At 34.8% G+C, this 22,041-nt stretch overlaps 2 protein-coding genes across 5 annotated transcripts; both read left to right on the top strand.

Annotated features, from left to right (window-relative positions):
* The first annotated feature begins 13,574 nt into the window (after positions 1–13,574).
* LOC18045332 (sialyltransferase-like protein 2) lies at positions 13,575–18,997 on the top strand. 4 transcript variants are annotated; one of them, XR_002906053.1, is made up of 14 exons: positions 13,575–13,828; positions 13,926–13,996; positions 14,108–14,197; positions 14,401–14,478; positions 14,578–14,678; positions 15,243–15,435; positions 15,531–15,621; positions 15,697–15,761; positions 17,189–17,343; positions 17,442–17,523; positions 17,825–17,934; positions 18,029–18,355; positions 18,708–18,884; positions 18,983–18,997. XR_002906053.1 is itself a non-coding variant. In XM_006436862.2 (12 exons), exons 1-12 carry the CDS (start codon positions 13,741–13,743, stop codon positions 18,213–18,215), a joined length of 1,311 nt encoding a protein of 436 aa, XP_006436925.1. In that variant the 5' UTR covers positions 13,575–13,740; the 3' UTR covers positions 18,216–18,701. The 4 variants fall into 4 exon arrangements, 1 of the variants encoding a protein (XP_006436925.1); XR_002906054.1 differs by having other exon boundaries at positions 18,703–18,884; XR_002906055.1 differs by lacking the exons at positions 18,708–18,884; positions 18,983–18,997 and having other exon boundaries at positions 17,442–17,575; positions 18,029–18,121.
* A 666-nt stretch (positions 18,998–19,663) lies between these two features.
* Positions 19,664–21,208, top strand: LOC18045331 (formin-J). Its single transcript, XM_006436861.2, has one exon. It carries the CDS (start codon positions 19,902–19,904, stop codon positions 20,862–20,864), a length of 963 nt encoding a protein of 320 aa, XP_006436924.1. The 5' UTR covers positions 19,664–19,901; the 3' UTR covers positions 20,865–21,208.
* The last annotated feature ends 833 nt before the right edge of the window (positions 21,209–22,041 follow it).

Below are 22,041 nucleotides of genomic sequence, written 5' to 3'. Positions count from 1 at the left end.
AACACTTCCAAAATATATTAACAACACCTCCATCATCCAACAAACCAACAACTCCATCAACCAACAAACAACAACTCCATCAACCAATAAACCAACAATTTCATCAACCAATATCAAGTCATCCAACATCAAGAACATCACAAAAACATGTCATCAAAATCCAGCAAGATCATATATAGGTAGCAATGTATATAAAAATATAAATAGCAACACACAAACAAACAAAATATGAAATGTATGTGCGAAAATAGAACTCAGAAACTATGGAGGTGGAGAAGATGTGCTCCCCGGATCATAACCAAAATAGCGAAGAAGAGTGCGCTGTCCAGCTATAAGCTCAAGCTGCTGATCAATGCTCTGCTGTTGGAAGGTTTAAAAGTCAGAACGTAGCTGCTGGTGGTCACAGGAAAAAGTGTCCAACCTATCTAGAATCAGCTGCTACCGCTTCGAAATCCGGTGAACATCAGCAATCAACTGCTGCACAACGTCTGAAGCAGGGGACTGAATTGGAGCTGGAGGTGGCTCAGAGGTAGAGGGCTGCTCAGGAACAGCAGATGGCCCAGGAGCAGGAGGCTGCTCGGGAGCCAGAGGCGGCTCGGAAGAGGATGGAATGTCAGCATCCATCGCATGCTCCTCAGAGTCAGAGTTAGCTGGAGGCCGGGGGACAAAACGGCAACGCAGAGGATGAAAATGAGCTCCTAATCTAAAATTTGGAAGCTTATCAGGAGGATAGACATCGTTGAGCATCCGATCGTCCTCTGGAGCAATCAAGGTATCCCGATTTTTGGGGGTTTTAGTCTTTATCCACTCTCCATTCTTCCTAGAAAAATCGATACTAGTCATGGCCTCTGGACCAATCCGTCTAGTCTCCATATAACCGGTATCGAGAAGAGGCACCTCAAAATATCGCAGTATCTTAGTAATGATACTGCCATATGGAAGCAAGCGGTGGTTAACCGCGGGAGCACTCAATATGTGCCGCACAATAACATAGTCGAGGTTAATGGGACGACCTGTAATGAGGCTGTGTAATAGGCCCACGTCCAACCTTGTAACCTCATCCGAGTGACCCTTCATAGGAGTCACTATGTGCTATAAAATAGTGTGAAGAATGCGAACTTGGAGAGGTAAAAGTTGAGACTGAAAAGGTAGATTACAGATCTCATTAGACAAGTCTCAACGGCGACAAATATTACGAACTCCATCAACATAACTAAAACCGTCAAAAGAAAAGGCTTTCTTAGATGTATAAATTTCATGACCCTCACTAGAGATACCTAGAAAGCTATTTAGGTCCTTATCATCAAATTCTATAGGCACACTACCGACTTGAGTAACTATCCTATCTAGGCGAGTTGCGGAGATTTTCATGTTCGAATAAAATACTCGCACTAAATTGGGATAAACTCGGTCATCAAAGTCAATGGTAGACTCCTAAGGCTGAAGCATATCCCTAATGCTTTTACCACATACAACTAAGGTACTGAAATCATCTATTTCAACATAGGAAGAGTCAAGTACCTTGCGACCATTGAAGCGATCCTCGAACTGCTTGGCCAAGGAAGGCATGGGGAAATGAATTCTTGCGAATTCAGAGACTTCCCGTGGTGGTATAGGATTCCTTGGAGGCACATATTTTCGCCTGAGATTTCTCCGAGGGGGTGCAGCCATGGTGAAGAATAAGGGAGTTTGAAAATTTCGGGAGAAATGTGATGAGAAGAAGATGAACTGATTATTTGTTTAGGAATGAGGAAAGGATGTGATTTTGAGGCTCAATTTGGTTGAAGAAGGGTAAGAATCAGGTTAAAAAAGAAGAAACCCGAACGGCTGCACTTAGGGTTTAGATTTGGGATTTTTCAATTTTGGGCTTGATTTGAAGATTTAAATCAGTGAAAGTGTTCTAAAGGTGATAAGAAATGATGTTATAGGGTTGATTTGGCAAGAAAAACAAGAAAAATGAAGGTTTGAGGGCAGAGGAAGCTTCGGCTGCACAATAATGGCCGAAACGGTGAAATGGCAACTGGAGAAGAAGAAAAAAAACCTTTGAACAGTTTCATAATCACAAAAACGGTTAACTGTTTATTTAAACGGTTAAGGGGTAACTTCCAGAGGCTAAAGAATGGGAAACGGTGAAAGGTTAAGCTCTTAACGGCTAAGGAGTAACTGTTAGAGAGCTCTATGTTTTTAAACGGTTTACCGATTGCATCAAACGGTGAAAGGGTAAAAAGACAGACATCATAATCTCGTTTCTGGAATAAAATGGTTCACCGTTTATTGGAAACGGTTATCCGTTTATTTTATCTATAATTTCGCACATTTGATTTAATTTTTGGCCAGCAAATAATACATTTCAAGATCATTTAATTGATCTAAAAATGTTTTATGAGTCATTTTAATGCATAATTCATGAACATGTATTCAAGCAATTAATTCATATAATCAATCAAGAATTAACAAAGCAAACACATCATTTGAATATCAAGCTTAAGCATTTCATAAATATTAAATCACCAATAAGTCAATCAATTCAATACACTCAATAGTATGAATAGATACGTTAATGCGAAAATTTCATCATCCCAAGTTCATGCCGAATTTTCGAAAATTATTCTTCGCCAAGGGGTTTGGTAAAAATATCGGCGAGTTGTTTTTCTGTAGAAATAAACTCTAATGCAATATCTCCCTTTTGAACATGATCTCTCAAGAAATGATGTCTTATTTCTATATGCTTGGTTCTAGAGTGTTGAATGGGATTCTTTGAAAGATTTATAGCACTAGTATTATCACACTTAATAGGAATTTGTTCTAGGTTAATACCATAGTCTCTAAGTGTTTGTTTCATTCAAAGAGCTTGCGCACAACAACTTCCTGCAGCTATATATTCAGTCTCGGTAGTTGAAAGTGCAACAGAATTTTGTTTCTTGCTAAACTATTAAACAAATGAGTGACCTAGAATATAGCAAGTTCCACTAGTGCTTTTCTTATCAACTTTATAACCGGAAAAGTCCGCATCCGAATAACATGTTAAATCTATATGAGTTCCCCTAGGATACCAAAGGCCGATATATATGGTTCCACTCAAATAACGGAAAATTCTTTTAACAGCAAGCAAATTGGATTCCTTGGGACATGATTGAAATCTTGCGCACAAACATACACTAAACATGATATCGGGTCTACTTGCAGTTAAATAAAGTAAAGATCCGATCATACCTCGATACATTTTGATATCCAGTTCTTTGCCTTTTTCATCTTTGTCAAGTTTGATTGTTGTGCTCATTGGAGTGTTTTTGGTCTTTGAGTCATCAATGCCAAATCTTTTGAGTAGATCTTTTACATACTTGGCTTGATTTATGAAAATTCCTTCTTCATTTTGTTTTATTTGCAGCCTAAGGAAGTACTTCAACTCTCTCATCATACTCATTTCAAATTCATTATTTATGCAAGATGAAAATTCTTTACACAACAATTCATTAGTAGAACCAAAAATAATATCATCAACATAAATTTGAACAACAAGTATGTTTTTGTCCTTATGTTTGACAAAGAGAGTAGTATCCGCTTTGCCCATAGAAAAATCATTTTCTAATAAGAAATTCTTAAGCCTATCATATCATACTCTAGGTGCTTGTTTTAATCCATACTAGGCTTTAAACAACTTATAAACATGATTTGAAAATTTTTCATTTTCAAAACCAAGGGGTTGTTTTACATACACTTCTTCCATAATATACCCATTTAAGAAAGTACTTTTCACGTCCATTTGAAATAAAATGAAATTTTTATGACATGCAAATGCCAACAACATTCTAATTGATTCTAGTCTAGCAACGGGTGCAAAAGTTTCATCAAAATCAATTTCTTCTTCTTAGTTGTAACCTTAAGCCACTAATCTAGCTTTATTTTTTACAACCACACCGGATTCATTCATCTTATTTCTAAATATCCATTTAGTACTTATGACGGATTAGTGTTCCGGTTTAGAAACTAATTTCCACACATTGTTTCTTTCAAATTGATTTAACTCTTCTTGCATTGCTATAATCCAAGATTCATCATTTTCCGCATCCGTAAAGGATTTGGGTTCAATTTGAGAAATGAATGCATTATGCTCACAAGTATTCCTAAGTGATGATCTAGTTGTAACATCTCGTGATGGATCTCCTAAAATTACATCTTTAGGGTGAGAAGAAACATACCTCTACTCCTTGGGGAGTGCTTGAGAAGTACCTTCATGTTGCTCTATATTTGTTTGCTCTTCTTGTTCATCCTCTTGATTTCTTTATGGTGTATTCTCTTGATCATCCTTTGATGGTTCTTCTTGTAACTCTCGATCTGCATCATCATAATTTATTCCTTTCTCTGCAGAGGAGGGGTTAGACTTATCAAATGTAACATGCATAGATTCTTCTACAACTAGTGTATTTTTGTTATAAACTCTATAAGCTTTACTTAAGTTTGAATAACCAAGAAAAATACCAACATTAGATTTTGGATCAAATTTGCCAAGATTGTCTTTTGTGTTCAAAATAAAACATTTGCATTCAAAAACTTTGAAATAATCAATATTGGGTTTTCTATGTTTCTAAAGCTCATATAGAGTTTTGTTAAGGTTAGGTCTAATCAACACACGATTTAAAACATAACAAGCGGTGTTGACAGCCTCGGCCCAAAAATACTTAGGCAATGAATTTTCATTCAACACAGTCCTAGCCATTTCTATAATGGATCTATTCTTTCTCTCGACAACTCCATTTTGTTGTGGAGTTCTAGGTGATGAAAATTGATGCTCAATACCAAAATCATTACAAAAAGTCTCAAATGCATGATTTTCAAACTCTCCTCCATGATCACTCCTAATGCATGCAATACCATACCCTTTTTCATTTTGAATTTTCTTACAAAGCACTTTAAAGGCATCAATAGCATCATCCTTATTAGCTAAGAATAATACCCATGTATATCTAGAATAATCATCCACTATCACAAATGCATAATATTTTCCATTTAGACTAGCATATCTAGAAGGCCCAAATAAATTTATGTGAAGAAGTTGAAGTGGTTTTGAAGTAGAAATATGATTTTTATTTTTGAAAGATGTTTTGATTTGTTTTCTAAATTGACAAGCTTCACAAATCTTATCTTCTTGAAAATCAATTTTTGGAAGACCTTTAACTAAATCATTTTTCGAAATTTTCGAAATCAAATCGATACTTGCATGTCCTAACCTTCTATGCCATAACCAACTATCATCATGCAGTGCCGAAAAATATTTATCAAGAGTAGATGCACATTCTATGTCAATGATATAAACATTACCACATCTATTCCCAACAAATAAGATCTTGCCATCACATGAATTCTCAATAACACAACTAAATTTATCAAAGATAACTTTATAACCTTTGTCACATAATTGACTAATACTAATTAAGTTGTGTTTCAAGTTCTCAACCAAACATACATTCTCAATTAGAGTTGAGGAAACTTTACCAACATTTCCAATTCCAAGAATTTTTCCTTTTAAGTTGTCTCCAAAAGATATGTCTCCACCATTTTCAATTTTGGTGAAGCTTGAGAACCATGCATAGTTTCCAGTCATGTGCCTTGAACAACCACTGTCCAAGTACCATTTATTTTTCTTCTTCTTCAAGCCTTACAAAGAAAATCTCAAGTTTTAGGTACCCAAAGCTTTTTGGGTCCTTGAGAGTTAGTAGTGATTCCTTTTGGAACCCAAATGCATTTCATACCATAATATACATTTCTTTTTATTGGACACCTATTTTTCATATGACCATCTTGATTACAAAAATGACATACAATTTTATGATCACTTGTGGAGGTAGCTTTAACAAAATAATTCTTATAATACTTTTACTTCAAGTTAAGCTTATACCCAAGTCCTTCTTTATCAAAAACATATTTTTGTGAGTTAAGCATATTATCCAACATCTTTTACCCATTTGTAAATTTCAAAACAATCTCATTCAACTCGTTGCTCTTTTTCTTAAGCATTTGGTTTTCATTTTTCAAATCATCTATGTGTGATTCTAAATGCTCATGTGAGATGCTAGGTTTCTCATTTGATAATGTAATTTCATCATGCAATGTTTTGTTCTCTACTTCTAGGTATGCAATTCTTGCATTTAGGGATTTATTTTCATTTTTAAGCTTTGTCATTTTCTTTTTAAGACATACATTCTTTTTACCAATCTTCATCAACTCATTATGTAATTCTTTAAAAGTATCATACAATTCATCATAGGTGGGATAACTTACCTCATTGAGATCATCATCCCCTCCTATTGCCACAAGCGCTAGGATTGATACTCCTTACGACCCTTCTTCATCACTTGAATCTTCCTCGCTATCATCCCAAGTTGCAACCATGGCTTTCTTCTTGAGTTTGTTGATAAGTGGGCACTCCGATCTTATATGGCCAGGCTTCTTGCATTCATAGCATGTGATTACCTCTTTTCTTCTCCCTTTGGTTCTTGAAGTTTCTGAAATTTCTTCGCTCTCCGATTTTCTTGAAGAATTTTCTGAACCTCCTTGCTAGCATGGCCAGCTCTTCATCATCTGGTTCACTCTCTTCATCACTCTCATATTTTGAAGTTTTGAAAGCAATGCTTTTCTTCTTCTCCTCATGCCCTTTTTCTGCGGCCAAATCTTCTTTATATGAAATGAGAGAACCAATTAAATCATCAAGAGGTAAAGTATTTAAATCTTTGGCCTCTTCAATAGCGGTTCTTTTAGGTCTCTATTCTTTTGGAAGTGACCTAATGATTTTCTTAACTTTCTTGCTATTTGAGAAGACCTTTCTTAGGACTCATAGGGTGTTTACTATGTCCGTAAATCTCGTATATATAGAGTACACACTCTCATTTTGTTCCATTTGGAACAACTTATATTATCGAGTGTACCTACTAATTTTTGACTATTTCACTTGATTTATGCCTTCATAGACTACTTCAAGTTTGTACCAAATTTCATCAGCACTTTCACAATTAGATACTCGATGAAATTCTTTCTTATCAAGTGCACAAAATAAAGCATTCATAACTTTGAAATTTAGAGAAACTTTTCTCTTTTCCAATTCATTCCATTCATTTGAAGGTTTTGGAATATCTTCCCCGACTTCATTTTTATTTAGGGCCAAAAACGGACCATCACATACAACTTCCCAAATTTCATAATCTAGTGCTTGTAAATAAATTCTCATCCTAGTTTTTCAATATGGGTAGTCATTTCCGTCAAAGAACGGTGGTCTAGTTGTGGACTGTCCTTCCCTAAAGGTTGAGTCATTTTGGGTTGCCATGGATCTTTTACTCTAGACGGTTAAGTCCTAACAAGAGAATCAAGGTCTGATACCAAATGAAATACAAGTGCGCAACCCATGAGGGGGGGTGAATTGGGATTCTAAAAATTATTTGATTTTAAAACAAATTATCAAGCAAATCTAAAATGAATTTAATGGAATAACAATTAAATCAATTACAATATAAAAAGATAAGGGAAGAGAGATTCAAACACGGAGATTTTTACGTGGTTCGGCCAACCTCGCCTACATCCACGCCTCCAAGGCTTCAAATACTTACACTTGACTTCCAAGGTGTCAATGAACCTTTACAACAAGAGATTATCCCCAATCTCTTAACCTAAGTATATCCCAACACTTACAATCACTCAAAGTAAAAGATTATCCCAACACTTACAATCACTCAAAGTAAAAGATTAAAAATTATTTTTCTCTCACACAATATTTAAGATTACAAATCAATACCCAATGTGTGAATAGATGAAGCAAGAATGTGTTTTAAAGCTTTATGAAGATTGTATTCTCGAATATAAGCTCAATGGTCGTGTTGTGATGAATTTTGTTTGAATTTGAATGAGCTTATTTATAGTTGGAGCTGACAAACTAGCCGGTATAGACTGTCTGTTTGCAAACAGTTCGCCGTTAACCATTAACGGTTAACCGTTTAGGCTTGGTCAAATTACCGTTGGACCAATTTTAAAATAAATGGTTTGCCGTTTATGGTTACCCTTTCGCCGTTAATTCCTAGAGACCTGTAAGATGAATATCAGTTATCCGTTTACATTAAACGGTTAAGGATTTGCATGAAATGACCTCTCTGGAACTTATCGGTTAGCCGTTTGTAATTAACGGTTCGCCGTTTGTTTCCAGTAACTTGCAAAACAAGTTAGCTTTATCCATTTTAGTTAAGCTTTTGCCGTTTGTTTCTAGGTACAATATTTCATTCTGAATTTTATCAGTTAACTGTTTCAATAAACGGTTCGCCGTTAAATTCCAATAGCCTTCCCAGCTTTTTGTGTTTTTCGTTTTTCTTAATCGGTTAGAGCTTAGGCAATATGTTGCTCTCTGTTTTTAGTCGGTTAACCGTTTAAATACACAGTTCACCGTTTATTTTCAGAATCACAGTTTAAGCCAGATTTTGCTAAGAATCATTTTCCAATTTAAAATTTAACAGTGATCCATCTTTTATGAATATAATTGGAATGTTTTATAAGGCTCTCGTTTATTAAGGAATATCTCCATTTAAAGTTTGTTATCATCAAAATCCATTTAAAGTTTGTTATCATCAAAATCAATATTATTAACATATTCATGTTAACACACGACACATCACTTAAGATACAAACTATATGTATAGTAATTGTATATAATATTATAATAAATATAGCATGTTACACTATCATAATCTCGCATATCAACTCATTAATAATGGCTTGGGAGAAATATATGAGCTCATAATAGCACGATCTATACATCTAAATTAATCAAATTACACATCTAACTTAATTCAAAACTATGTCATACTAACTAAACCTCTTAATTCAATTTATAAAAAGTATTGTTGTACTGGTTTAACTTATGCTCAAAAACTAACTTTAAAGTTGATGGTTGCCTCAAACTTATATTATGATACAAGATCAATTCGTATAAAAACTATACCCGGAGACTTCTAATTAATTAATTATATATCATGATGTTCATATCATATCGTGATCATACCATATCATATAAAGCCAATGCATGTCCCATCAAAATCTTAAATTGGAGATACATCACTACTTGTATTCGTCGTAGCCGAGCCAAGCTTCCACATGCAAAAAAAATGTACAATGGTCTTGTTAACGTGTTAAGGCACTGTAACCATCAATGTAAAGGGATAAGTGGTATATTGCTTTGATGAACCCACGGTACCCACCATGCATGGCAGTCCCCATCTTATGTGATGGGTAAAAAGGATCATGCATGGGACATGTAGGGCATCCATCATAATAAGCTTGACTGCATGCATGACGCGTCGTTATCTAGTTGGCCGACAATCATGTATGTATGGTCACATTTGATCTCAAATTTGGCCTCTGGCCTTAATTACTTTGATTGCTAAGTCTTGCCATTAATCATCTGGATATCGTCTAGTCCTTATTACACTAAATATGACTACGAACGTAACTGATTGATTTGACTATCCATTAGGTTTCTGCTATGAATAATAATAATTATTATTTTTTCTTGTACTGCACCGTAGTTATTTATCTATTTTAAAGGAGATTAGCTTAGCATTGAGCTGAGCTTTTTAATTTTTTAACTTATATACAGAATGCTATCATACTTCCAGAATCTTCTATATCAACTCTCTAATAATGACTTAGTATTAATTTGGAAGTAAATAGAAAGCCAACTAGAAGATAAATTTCTATGGTGGTAACGTGAACAACGGACACTGTCAGCAGTAAATATACAACAATACCGTGTAAATTGAATTCATGATCAATACGTCTATTCTTTTTATATAACTGGGAAAAAAACTGTAGCAAATTACATAACGGACAAAACCATTAAATAGTTTTTTATGTACATTATAAGCAAGCAAAATTCGTTTTTGCTTCAACCAAAGCATTTCGCTTTCATCATATACAATACATATGTAATAAAGTTTATAATTTTATGAATTAAAAACTCAAGTAATTAACAAAACATAAATATTGACAAAATTCTAATGATGATAAAAAGAAAAGAAGGTCAAGGTTGAATTGAAATATTCTCAATCTTAATGCAAGGCTTTCTTCTACCTGCTGATTCCTTACCTAATTACAATAAACAGATGAAAAGGGCGAAAAAATAATAAATTAACCTTAGAACAGAGAGTAGCTACAAATAAAAATATCAGTGATGCTTCTTGGAAACATCGTGAAGACGACAGAAAACACATCGGGTTCATGTTTCCGGTTGCTTTGCTTCAACCGGACTGAGTCTGATATATATATGATATGTGCTAAAATACAACAAAAAAAGATAATGCATTAATTGCTCAAAATATTCTATCAGTTTCAATTCTTTTTCTTTTGTTTGGTACTTTGGTTGCTTCACCTTAGCTAAAAGACGGTGATTATTTTCATATTGATGGGTATATGCATATGTATTCATCACCTACCCCATTTGGATGCGGGACCATTGCAGCCAAAGCTTGCTAGTTGCTAGCTGCATGCATGACAAAGTCCGCCTCTACTTCTCCATTGAATTGCCTTTAACTGTCTCTTTTTGTCTGCAATATTGAATAGATTAGATGCATATATATAAAGGAAAACGATCTAATAAACATCAATGCCTTTCATATGTATGAGCAGCAGAACATGCGGCACAATTCTGTGATTCTTTATACATAATCTTGAAACATATGGCACCACATGTCAATGTCACTCACCGTAACATAAATATCATCGCATACTAAATCATTACTTTATATATATTTGAATAGCTTTTTAACATCTATCTCATATATATACAAAATATATTTTGGACGAGCAATCCTTCATGTCATTTAAGTAAGACGAGAACCAAAATAAAAGAGGAGAAAAACTCGTATTTCTCAAAACGATATTTTTTGTTCTTTTGCAGATTGGACTTCGGATTTTTCTCTCTTTTGGTTTGGTTTCCTCATTAGAAGAAAACTTTATATGTGTGTGTGTTTGTGTGTGTGTATGGTTGATGGTGTCTTCATCTGATCTGATCTATGCTATATATTGTATTTGTAGCCATGCCTCACCCTGCTCCTCATGGGCTGTCCTAAGAAAACGAACTGATACCCACTTGTTTCATGTTTTGTACTACTAGAGCTACAATTCTTTAACCCTAACATGTTACTTGTTCTTGCTTCAGACCAATCAACCGTGACATGTTATTTGGTTCTACCAAGTGAAGGTTTTTAATTTTACACATCACTGTTGCAAGATAGCTGGACCCCCTTTTATATTTGTGTAAATATAAAGAGAGAGAGATGGAGATAATAGACAAAAGGTAGATCCTAGTACAGTTCGGTCTCGAGATTGGACAAATTTCATATATTATATTCCCAATTTGGTCATCGTGATGTGTTTGGATGTGAGATTATGGCGCAGATTCAATACGGGCAACTTGTTCAACTTGTCGAGAACAAGCAAAAGAACAAAATTCAATCCATACAATGTGATTATAAATCGTTTGAATACCCTTGGTTCCTTTTCAAAAGGGGGAAAAGAAATTAATAATAATAAAAATTAGCAACTTGATCGTGGACTCGAATGTTCTCTCATTCTACTATCTATATTTTCTACAATTTTGGATAAGAAGGCTGTGTTTGGTTTGAATCATTTGGTTGAGATGTTTGTTCAAGATCAGACTTTGTCCCACAAAGACAGTGTGCTTGTGTAATTATGCAACGTTCTAATGTTCAAGATTCATATTCAGTATTACTTGGGGCTCAACAATTTTATGGGGAGTGAGTTCTTGTACCTGAAATCTCTTTAAATGGGAATAGTTTCAACTTTATTATAAGTCCCATTATTTTGGGTTGCGCCATTAAAAAATTGATGTCAATGGATCCTAACACATCTCTGATGATCAAATGCTGCATATAAGTAGTGTTGTCATTATAATTTTTATTTTCAAATCATAGTCAGTAGATTCGCTTTCATTCACCTCTTTAATTGTGAACATCATCTCTTCGCTCGCATGGCTATCTTAAAGTGGTCCAGAGGGCTCAAACAATGCCATAGCCCAAAGCTTATAAGGGCTTTTGTCCACATACGGAGATAGGTATGCTTCTTGCCACCTAGAAGATAAGCGTCGTGCCATTAACAACCCTTTCAATATCTTAAACAAAACTCTTTGTTCACTAAATTATATTTAACGACAAATTATCTCTAGTTGGACTATCATTTCTTCTCAATTCAAATTCTAAGCGAGAAGGATTTGAACGCCAATAATTAATTAAATAAAAATATATTTCTATATTCTAGTTTTAAATTATTAAAAAGTTATACTCTAGAAACCTTCACATATCGAAATAAGGAGCAAGAAAGATAGATTGTTACAAATTTGTGGAGATCAATTAAATTGATTGTTGATTTTGCAGAAAAATAAAATTACAAAATGCTTGTCTTGTTTGTAGAATTTGAATAACAATAATGATAAAAAAAGATAATTATCTATTGACCACCTGTTTTTTTTAAGTTTTTTAAAAATACACAATTTTTTTTTCTTTTGGTAGCGCTCCACCTGAACTTAACATTTTTTTCACTAGTGCACTCCCGTTATAATATTGTTAGAACTTTGCTGACATCATAAGAGTAAAATTGTCATTTCACAACGACATTGTTTGAAGACAGAAGTGGACATGTGCAAAACAATATAATTTCAAATGAAATTCAGCAAAAAAAAAAAATTAAGAATTGCGTATTTTTCAAAAAATGCGAAAAAAAACAAGTGGTTAGTGGATAATTGCCCTTTTACATTTGAGGGTAAAAAAAATCATTTATATAATATTTTGTTAGTTCTCTTAACAATTTAAAGACGTAAGTGGACATGTGCAAAATAATATAATTTCGAGTGGAGTTCAGCAAAAAAAATTAAGAATTGTGTATTTTTAAAAAGGTAAAAAACAGGTGATCGGTGAATAATTGACGACAAAAAAAAGAGTAATGATACAGCCACAAACTCTTGTACAAATTTATTTTGTACAAATTGATGTGACATTAATTCATTGGTTGAATGGAAATATAAAATAATAGAAATAAATCATGTAGACCAAGAGATATTTAATTCAACCAATGAATTAACGCCACATCAGTTTGTACAAAATAAGTTTGTACAAGAGTTTGTGGCTATATCATTACTCTAAAAAAAAGATAGATGGTCTAATAAGGTTTAATTTGTCCTTAATCGTAATTTTATCAGTAGAGAGGTTCTATCAGGAAATTGAAGGGGTGTTAAAAGCAAAGGCTGCTGGCTTAGCGAGCACTTGCCCTTTTCTTCCCTCGATGCTAAGGCCGACGAGCCTACTTAGATTTAGGAAAGCTCAATCGTGAAGATCATCTGAGGGGAAACTCTAGAAGATATTGAACTTGGAGTTTTGGACCAGAATCATTAAACTCTGTTCGGTAGGCCGGGCTCATTTTGGCTAAAAGCCCAAGTAGTCTAAGACGGTGCGTTTCATTAAAATCGAAGACAACAAAAATGAAAAAGCATGGTTGCGTTATATAATTTCACTGATTGAAATCGCGAAGCTGTCCAGATCCAAGGCATCAAAATTTGTTGCTGTGCCGATGATCATTATTCACTAACCAAACTCAATAGTGTTACTAAGAACTGCGTAGCCATAAGTCATAAAATAAATTTGAAGTTTATTATTATTATTATTTCAGCTTCAACAAAATTGGAAAATAGATGAGATGAGGCTACTGCAGTTTGCTTTTCTACTTGCTTTGGCATCAGGATTCGCTGCTATCCTCATTTACATCACTGGTGTCTCCAATTTATGTAATGTATCTCTCTCTCTCTCTCTCTCTGTAAACAACTTCATGTGATTTTTATTTGTATTATTATTATTATTTTTTAATTTGATTTGCTTTTGTAGATTATAATCGGATTTCAGATGAAGATTATGAGGCCTTAGAGTCTCTTCAGAATGCTTTCCGCAAGTGTGTGGTTAGTGGGGTTCTTTTTTTATTTTTATTTTTTCCCATGCTATTAAGATTTGATTTGTAGTTTAATGATCAAGATATTCATATTTTATGCAATGAATTTGGTTTGGTACAGAGTGCAAATGGATTAGGTTTAGAAGCTGTCAGTGGTGAAGATTACTGCCAAGTGAAGATTAACTTTCCCAAAGATACTGTGCCTAAATGGGTAGGTGTTAATTTTTTATTTTATAAGTTATTTTTTTGAAGCTCACGTTCTTTTTGACTTTTGGAAATGTGTGGTTTGTGTGAGGTGGGGATATGATTTTCAAGAAGCTCCGCAATTATTATTTACTTCCATCTATACACAAAATTTTTCGTGGTTATGTGCAAAAGTATGTTGTGACTTGGTTCCGTTTGAAATTTAAACAGAGAGATCCTAATACTGGAGAGCTTGAAAGTTTATCGTTTGACTTTAATCTCTGCGAGGCTGTAGCTGCATGGGAACGGGTGAGTTTGCTACTTAGTGTTGCACCCTTTTGATGTACTTGTTTTGGTTGTGTTTCATTCTCTGCAATTGATTTGTCATTCAGTAATTTGATTGGCCAGGTGAGGAACAGTACTACAATTCTCACTAAGGAATACATTGATGCTTTACCAAATGGCTGGGAGGAATATGCGTGGCGTAGGATTAATAAAGGAGTACTTCTGTAAGTAGTCTTCTGTGACATCTATCTGGATAAAGTATTATTTATATACCGTCCAATGTATTGATGAATAACATCTGAAAATGAGAAGACTATGAATTAAAATTTATTTTTGATAAGAACTATGAATTGATAGTTGCTATTCATATATATAACGCACGTAAAATTTTATTTTCTTCATTAAATTATTTGGAAGGCTTGAAAAAGTGTGTATGTATATGTATGTATGTGTACACACACACACACACACACACACACACACATGCACATATACATGTTTTCTTTCTGGTAGAAAGTTCTTCAAAAGTTGCCCCCAGGGGCGTGGCCAAATGGTTTTCAAGCAGTTTTATTTGGCTGCCCACATGGGTTTGACTCTTGGGGGAGGTAAGGGGCTAAAATATGAATTTGGGCTTTGCCCACCCGCTTACCTTTTATAATAAAGGAAAAAAAGAAAAAGTTCTTCAAAAGTTAAAGCTTCTCTCTCGATTCTTTGTTATGTGTTACTTGATGAGCTGGGATTTATAAGCTAGTTACATGTAGTTTGATGCGGTTCACATTTTTTTGCAGCAACCGCTGTCAGAATAAAACTTTATGTATGGAGAAGCTTTCCCTAGTACTTCCTGAAACACCACCATATTCTCCCCGACAGTTTGGTAGGTGTGCTGTTATTGGTAATTCTGGAGATCTCCTAAAAACGAGGTTTGGAAAGGAGATAGATGGTTATGATGTTGTTATTAGAGAGAATGGGGCACCAATTCAGGTTAATATGTTCTTATATTCGACCAGCAATTTTGCTGCTTTTGCCTCACTGAGAATATATCTTTTAGTTACATTTTTCTTGCTGTTTTATTGCAGAACTATACTGACTATGTGGGCAAGAAAAGTACATTTCGTCTTCTTAACAGGGGATCTGCCAAAGCTCTTGATAAAGTTGTAGAGTTAGATGGTATGAACATTGTCCACTTGTTATTATACGTATTGCATATTACGAGCTGTGCACTAAATATCTCATATACTGTAGAAACAAGGAAGGAGGTCCTGATAGTTAAAACCACTATTCATGACATCATGAGCAAGATGATTCAGGTATGCACATTGTTCTCAAAGTATTTCTTTGTATCGGATAGATTTTTCTAACAAACTTGTTCTTCTTTTGCCAACTGATGTGTTTAAGTATGCAACCAACATTCTTTTTCATTTTCTTTTATTTTTATTTTTATTTTTGGATGCCTTTTTTTGACATCTTGTATATGTATATCCTGAGTTAAATATTTGTTATAAGGTGCAATCATCTTTTATCTCTTTTAGTAGACACTCAATCAGATTTGTTAGAAATTTTTGTTGATATGAGACCATATTGCAGTCCTTCCGACTTTTATTTTTGTATTTGCCTTTCCAATTGGGACTTGTTCATAATGATTCTGTGTTTATAATGTTTTTAATGTTGGCTCTCGTGCTTTTATTGCTCTTATTGGTCGGAAATGAGACCATATATCTCTTTCTTCCTTTTTCCTAAACGCTGTAGAGATTATGTTTTCTCCACAACAGCTCATGATGAAGACCTTGAATTGTGTCTGTAGACCTTGTATTGTGCCTTAATTTACATTCTATTCTTATGAAAATTCTTTATTTTGACTCCCGAATGACATTGTATCTTTTTAAAATTGTGTCATTCAATTATGAAATATTTTTTTGACAAATGCTTTCGGTTGTAATTTATGAACCAGCCTTTCATATCTTTATGATTTTGCCTCCAAATTTTTGATGAACTATAGGCTTCAGAAAGGTGAATGTTGCTGTTAGGCTCTGTTCAAGTGCAGAATACATAGTCACAAAATTGTCATCTTTTGTCTCATACATTTTAAGTTGATTTCTGCCCATTGGATTGATTGAGTTCGGATTGTGGGAATCCTAGAATCTATGTGGCTACACAAGTGCACTCAATTCAGGATTCTTTCAGTATAATTTTGGAATCAATCAAAGAGATATCTGAGATGCTGTTTTGATTTAGACTTGGATAGCTATTGCTATTGAGGAGAACTTGTATTTCAGAAGCTGAAAGGGAGTAGGCTTTTTCTTCACTGAAATGAATCTACATTAAATTGTGGCCATCAAACCACACTGTTACCATTTCTTAATTCTGTTTTTTCCCCTTCATTTTGGCCCTTTCTCTTGTTTATTTTTCTTGTTTTGAATAGCAATAGGTTTCATATTCATATTTGAGCACTGGGATTCTCTTGAGAGTCCAAAATCACAGTAGCCAAACTTTGTTTTCTCATTGGTTATCAGGTTAACCCATCGCCAAAAGTTTGGATTTCTTTTGTTTGTTTAAGTAGAGACTAAAAGGAGATGTCAGAATCTCTGTGTAACGGGTTATCATACAATCATAGCAAGATATTGTCGTGTTGCTTGTGGCCAAAATTATCCAACTGGAAGTTTTCAGAAACATTTCTTGCTTTCCTCTGTGGTTATTTTCTTAGCATTTCTTTTTCAATATGGCTCCTCTTATGCAGGAAATCCCAATAAAAAATCCTGTATATCTCATGCTAGGGGCAGCCTTTGGTTCAGCGGCAAAGGGAACTGGACTCAAGGCTCTAGAATTTGCTCTTTCTATATGTGATTCGGTAGATATGTATGGTTTCACGGTGGATCCAGGTTATAAAGAATGGTATATTTTTCTTTTGACAATTAGTATTCCTCAATTTTTCATTTCTACCAATTTTTTTATGTTTAGCTGACTGAGTCATTTTATAATATTTTTTTCAGGACCAGATATTTTTCTGAATCTCGAAAGGGTCATACTCCTCTGCATGGAAGGGCTTACTACCAGATGATGGAATGTTTAGGTGTAAGTCTAGAAGTGCTCTCTCCTTCTGAATTGCAAAGCAGCCTTATCTTAGGTTGGGAGATCAACTCAGCATCGTTGTAAACAATTGAGAGTATCCTAGGGTTCTAAAATGCATTCTTTGACTCTTTAATCTATTACAGAGTTTTGCATTTGATGGTAAACATCAGAATTAGATAAATCATGTAGTTATAAATCTTTGGTTCTAATTATCCCTTTGTGATTCAAGTGGAATTCTTTCATAATTTACTACGAGTCTGATAATTAACATAGGTCAACAACCTTTGCTGTTTATCTTTTGCAGCTGGTCAAAATCCATTCCCCAATGCGAGCTAACCCAAACCGCATTGTGAAATGGGTACCGAGTCGTGATAAAATTAGAGCCGCTAGAGCTGCATCAGAGAAACTGTTGGGGTAAGTATCCCTTCTTTTCTGCAATTTTTTATTCTGAACTATCTTCTTGGACATGTATATGATGCTTTTACTATTCTTTTTTAATGCTCTTTAGGATGGTTGGAGCAGGGTCTTCGAACCCACTTGATACATGTTCATTGATAAAGAAGCGAGTGAAGCCTGCATTGATTTCAAGCCTCAGAAAGGCTGCCATTGACCATAAAAAATTTGTGGAAGATACGACCATGTACCCTTTGGATCACAACCCTGGACACGGTCAGCTTTGCATGGTGTCATCTTAATCGAATTGAGGCAGCTAGACTTTATCTTTTTTCTGAAAGGCCAGGTGGATAAATCTGTGAAATTTTTAGATCCTCACATCATTGTACACTAGTTAGTGGTGAAAAAGAAGAGGCAGCTTACGGGTATTGCTGATACAATTGTAAGTATTTCGTGCTCTCTTGCACATTTGCAGACTCGGTTTTCTACTGGAAAATTCAAAATCCAGATTTGGGAATAACTTGTTGACATCACTCATTTCTTCATTTTTCTTAGCAAGTGCCAGCAGTGCCTATAATACATGATTTTTTTTTCTTTTTTTGGGGAAATGGATCATGGAATTTAGGTGTTATAGTTTATGATGTGTTTGTGACTGACCAAACTAGACTTTCTAGCTGGCAGTTTCCTAAGTGATACAGAGAGTCCAAATTATGTAAACTTTTGTACCAAACTTTAAACACAGGAAGATTCATTATTTGTTTGTTTGCATTTTTTATAATCCTACGCCAGGACAGCTTCGTGAAAGTGAGTGTTATAGTGATCACCTTATCTCTGCATTACTTTTGCAATCACATGTCTTGAGTGCAAAACATCAGCCGACATGCGGACAGGAGACTCTGCATTTCAGTGTTTTATGGAATCACTTTCCCTTAAGGAACGAATATAAAGAGCTTGATAATTTGATTAGCGAGGTAATAATTGAATTCTTTATCAAATATTTTGAAAGCTACTATTATTAGTTTTATGGGTGTGTAAAACTTAAATTAATTTTTTAGTCTTCTTGTTTCAGGATTCGAATTGCGGTAGCTAGTCAAATAAAATTACTTAAAAATTATTCAATTAAATCGTTGGAGATTGTTTTAAATTGATACAACGTGCATGGATATTACAATTTGAGATATATTATTTTAAGATCCCATTCATCCGAGGATTTTAAGGATTGAGTTTATGTTAAGTACACTTATAGTGGTGTTAATTTATTTGATTTAGAATTTCTGAAAAATTGGTTAATAGAAGGTATAGATACCTGTATTTATAATGTGTTAAGAGGTGGTTTGAGCATAATTAAGGAGTCTTCTTCTACTATATTTTTTTGGGGGAAAAAATTAAAAAAAAAAGTGTCATTAATGTTATAAGCACTTTGAATGGGTGTGGTCCTTATGGATTAACATGGACCAGCAAATAATGAAAAAAAAAAAAAGTAAGTTCCTGAATTTAATGTGTCAACACAGAATAAAAACTAGAACATTAAAATAAGTAAATGTTGTGATAATAAATGAATCATGATTCACGAGTGGCTCAATAATTTTGGGATCGCAGCAAGTATGTCACACTCGCTTATCAGCGCGTGGAACGCTTCAAAAAGTTCCGATATGTGAACACGCGTCCAATGCCTAAACAACAGAGAACATAGAATGAAATAACTCACGACACAACGCTACACTCTTCCACTCACACTCTCACTCAAAAAAAGAAAAAAGAAAAATAAAAACTTGCTCGTCTTTTTTCTCTTTCAGAACCAGCAGTTCTTGAAGCTTTTTTATTTATTTATTTTCTCATCCTTTTTTCTTATTTTTAATTATATTTTGTTTTATCTCTATAAACATATATAATCACAAACCCTAGTTTCTATTATTATTATTATTTAGAAAATTGAAGTTCGATTTTAGAGAGAGACGAAAGCTTTTGGTTATTTGTCTCATTATAAAATGGGTGAGCCACCGGAGGGTCAATTAAACGGCGCCGTATTGGGGGGCGGCGGCGGAGGAGGAGGAGGAGGAGGACTGATGCTTGTAGCTGCTTCTGAAACCGTTGGATCAAAGCGTCAGCGAAGGCCAAGCGTTAGATTAGGTGACATTGGCGGCGACCACCACCACCAGCAGCCATACGAATCGCACGTGCGGAGAATCACCAGCACCACCACCTCTAACGCCGCGGCCAAGCAATTCAGGAGCCACCACTACGTGGCGAATGTTTTCGATCACAAAAAGGACGCTAGTAAGTCGTCAAAGGTTCGAGCTTTAACTAATCTGAACTCTAATTCTGGAGAATTGAACGAAACCCTAGATGAGAATCTCGATAGTATCGCGATTGGGAGCTGGAAAGTGAAGGATTCGAAGAAGAGGGGATCTACTAAAAGGGCCAGGACTAATTGGGTATCCAAAAATAACGAAACCGGTGGAGAGAACAATAACAAAAACGACGACGTTAACAACAGCAACAATTTTGAAGTTGCAGACTATGAAGAAGATTTGGAAGATGGGTATCGCGAATTTAATATGGAAAATTCGGAGAGTCCTTTGAAAGAGCAGAGCCCGCTTCATTCTCTTGACAATTTAGCTGTTGATGGCCATGGAAGGGAGGAATTTTATTGCAATAGAAGGGGACCCATTAGAGGAAGTAGGGACCACAATGATGGAATGGAGTTATCTGGGCCGTCGGATAATGATGCAAGGGAGTGGAATAGGGGAGGTAATGAAGATGGGGTAAGAATTTGGTTGAATAGTTTGGGGTTAGGGAGATATGCGCCAGTTTTTGAAGTACATGAGGTGGATGATGAGGTGTTGCCAATGTTGACATTAGAGGATTTGAAGGATATGGGGATAAATGCAGTGGGGTCGAGGAGGAAGATGTACTGCGCGATACAGAAACTTGGGAAAGGTTTTTCTTGAGGTTTTTGGTCTGTGGGGTTGTGGTATTTGAGGAGATTTCGAGTTCACTGCCATGGCAACCTAAGGTGCAATGCAATGACTGAAATATTTTGAGCCTTTTAGTATTTGTTTTCTTCTCTGTTTTGTATTTTTTTTTCTCTTTATGTGGCCCCAGTGTTAGATATTGAAATAGTAGATTTTCTTGTTAGCGATTATATTTTTGCGCTTATATGTGTTTTAATTAAGTGCAATTTCCTGGTAAATAGTAGTTTCTTTTTTATGATTTTGCTGGAGTAGTTTTGCTTATCAGTTTTGATAAGTGTGGTCAACATTGAGGGAAAATCTAGATTGACTTGGATTTTGAGGATCATGCTTAATAAAGAATGCTAATTTCAGATACGTTTCTTTTAGTTTTCTCATACTTCTAAGAGTGAAATGGGAGTTGTTAGAATGATAAATTGTTCAATCTAGAAGTTTTTTTTCCTCCCTCTTCCTAACACGAGTATATTCTTCATTGAATTGGAGCTATTGAATGTTCCTCAATTGGCATCCCTGTGCTCTAATAATGATAATTGTGAATCAAAGTAGTCATATATAGAAGATTTAGTTTGTTATGACTTAAGACAGCCATCTATATTAAATAGTTAATATTGTGAGCTATTCTGCTTTGCCAATGATTTAAAAAATTTCTGATTCTGCTTTGAGGCCTCCAACCTTACCTGATCTAATTCAGTTCTGTACATTCTATGTCAACCTGACCAGTGTGTACATGGAAATGGTGGGTGATAATTACATGTCTTTTCACTACTGACTTTTGTTTCATGAGCTGCATGCTCTGTGGGTCCTGTTGATCTGTATTTACTCAATCAAAGTGCTTTCTTTTAGTACAGCAAGCTTTGCTTGGAGAAACATGTTTGATTGAGCAAATAGTTGTGCAGTAATTTTCAGTGTTGAGTAATAATAACAAACCATAGATGTTGCTGGTGTTTTTCTAAAGTGCTCTACAATTGAACTTTTGTTTGCATTGGGGGACATCGTTATATGGATGATGATTATATTTGTGTTTTTTCGATGACTGACTTCCATTTCATGAGTTTCATTTTATGTCAGTTGGGCTGATCTTTACTCGCTCATAATCAATTTTTAAGTGCTTGGCATTTGTATGCTCTAAACGAATTAGACTGTGTATGCTCATTTT

This window comes from Citrus clementina, unplaced genomic scaffold, assembly GCF_000493195.1.
Source record: "Citrus clementina cultivar Clemenules unplaced genomic scaffold, Citrus_clementina_v1.0 scaffold_4, whole genome shotgun sequence".
In the NCBI taxonomy this organism is placed as follows: domain Eukaryota; kingdom Viridiplantae; phylum Streptophyta; class Magnoliopsida; order Sapindales; family Rutaceae; genus Citrus; species Citrus x clementina.
This window is presented reverse-complemented; position numbering and strand designations above follow the sequence as displayed.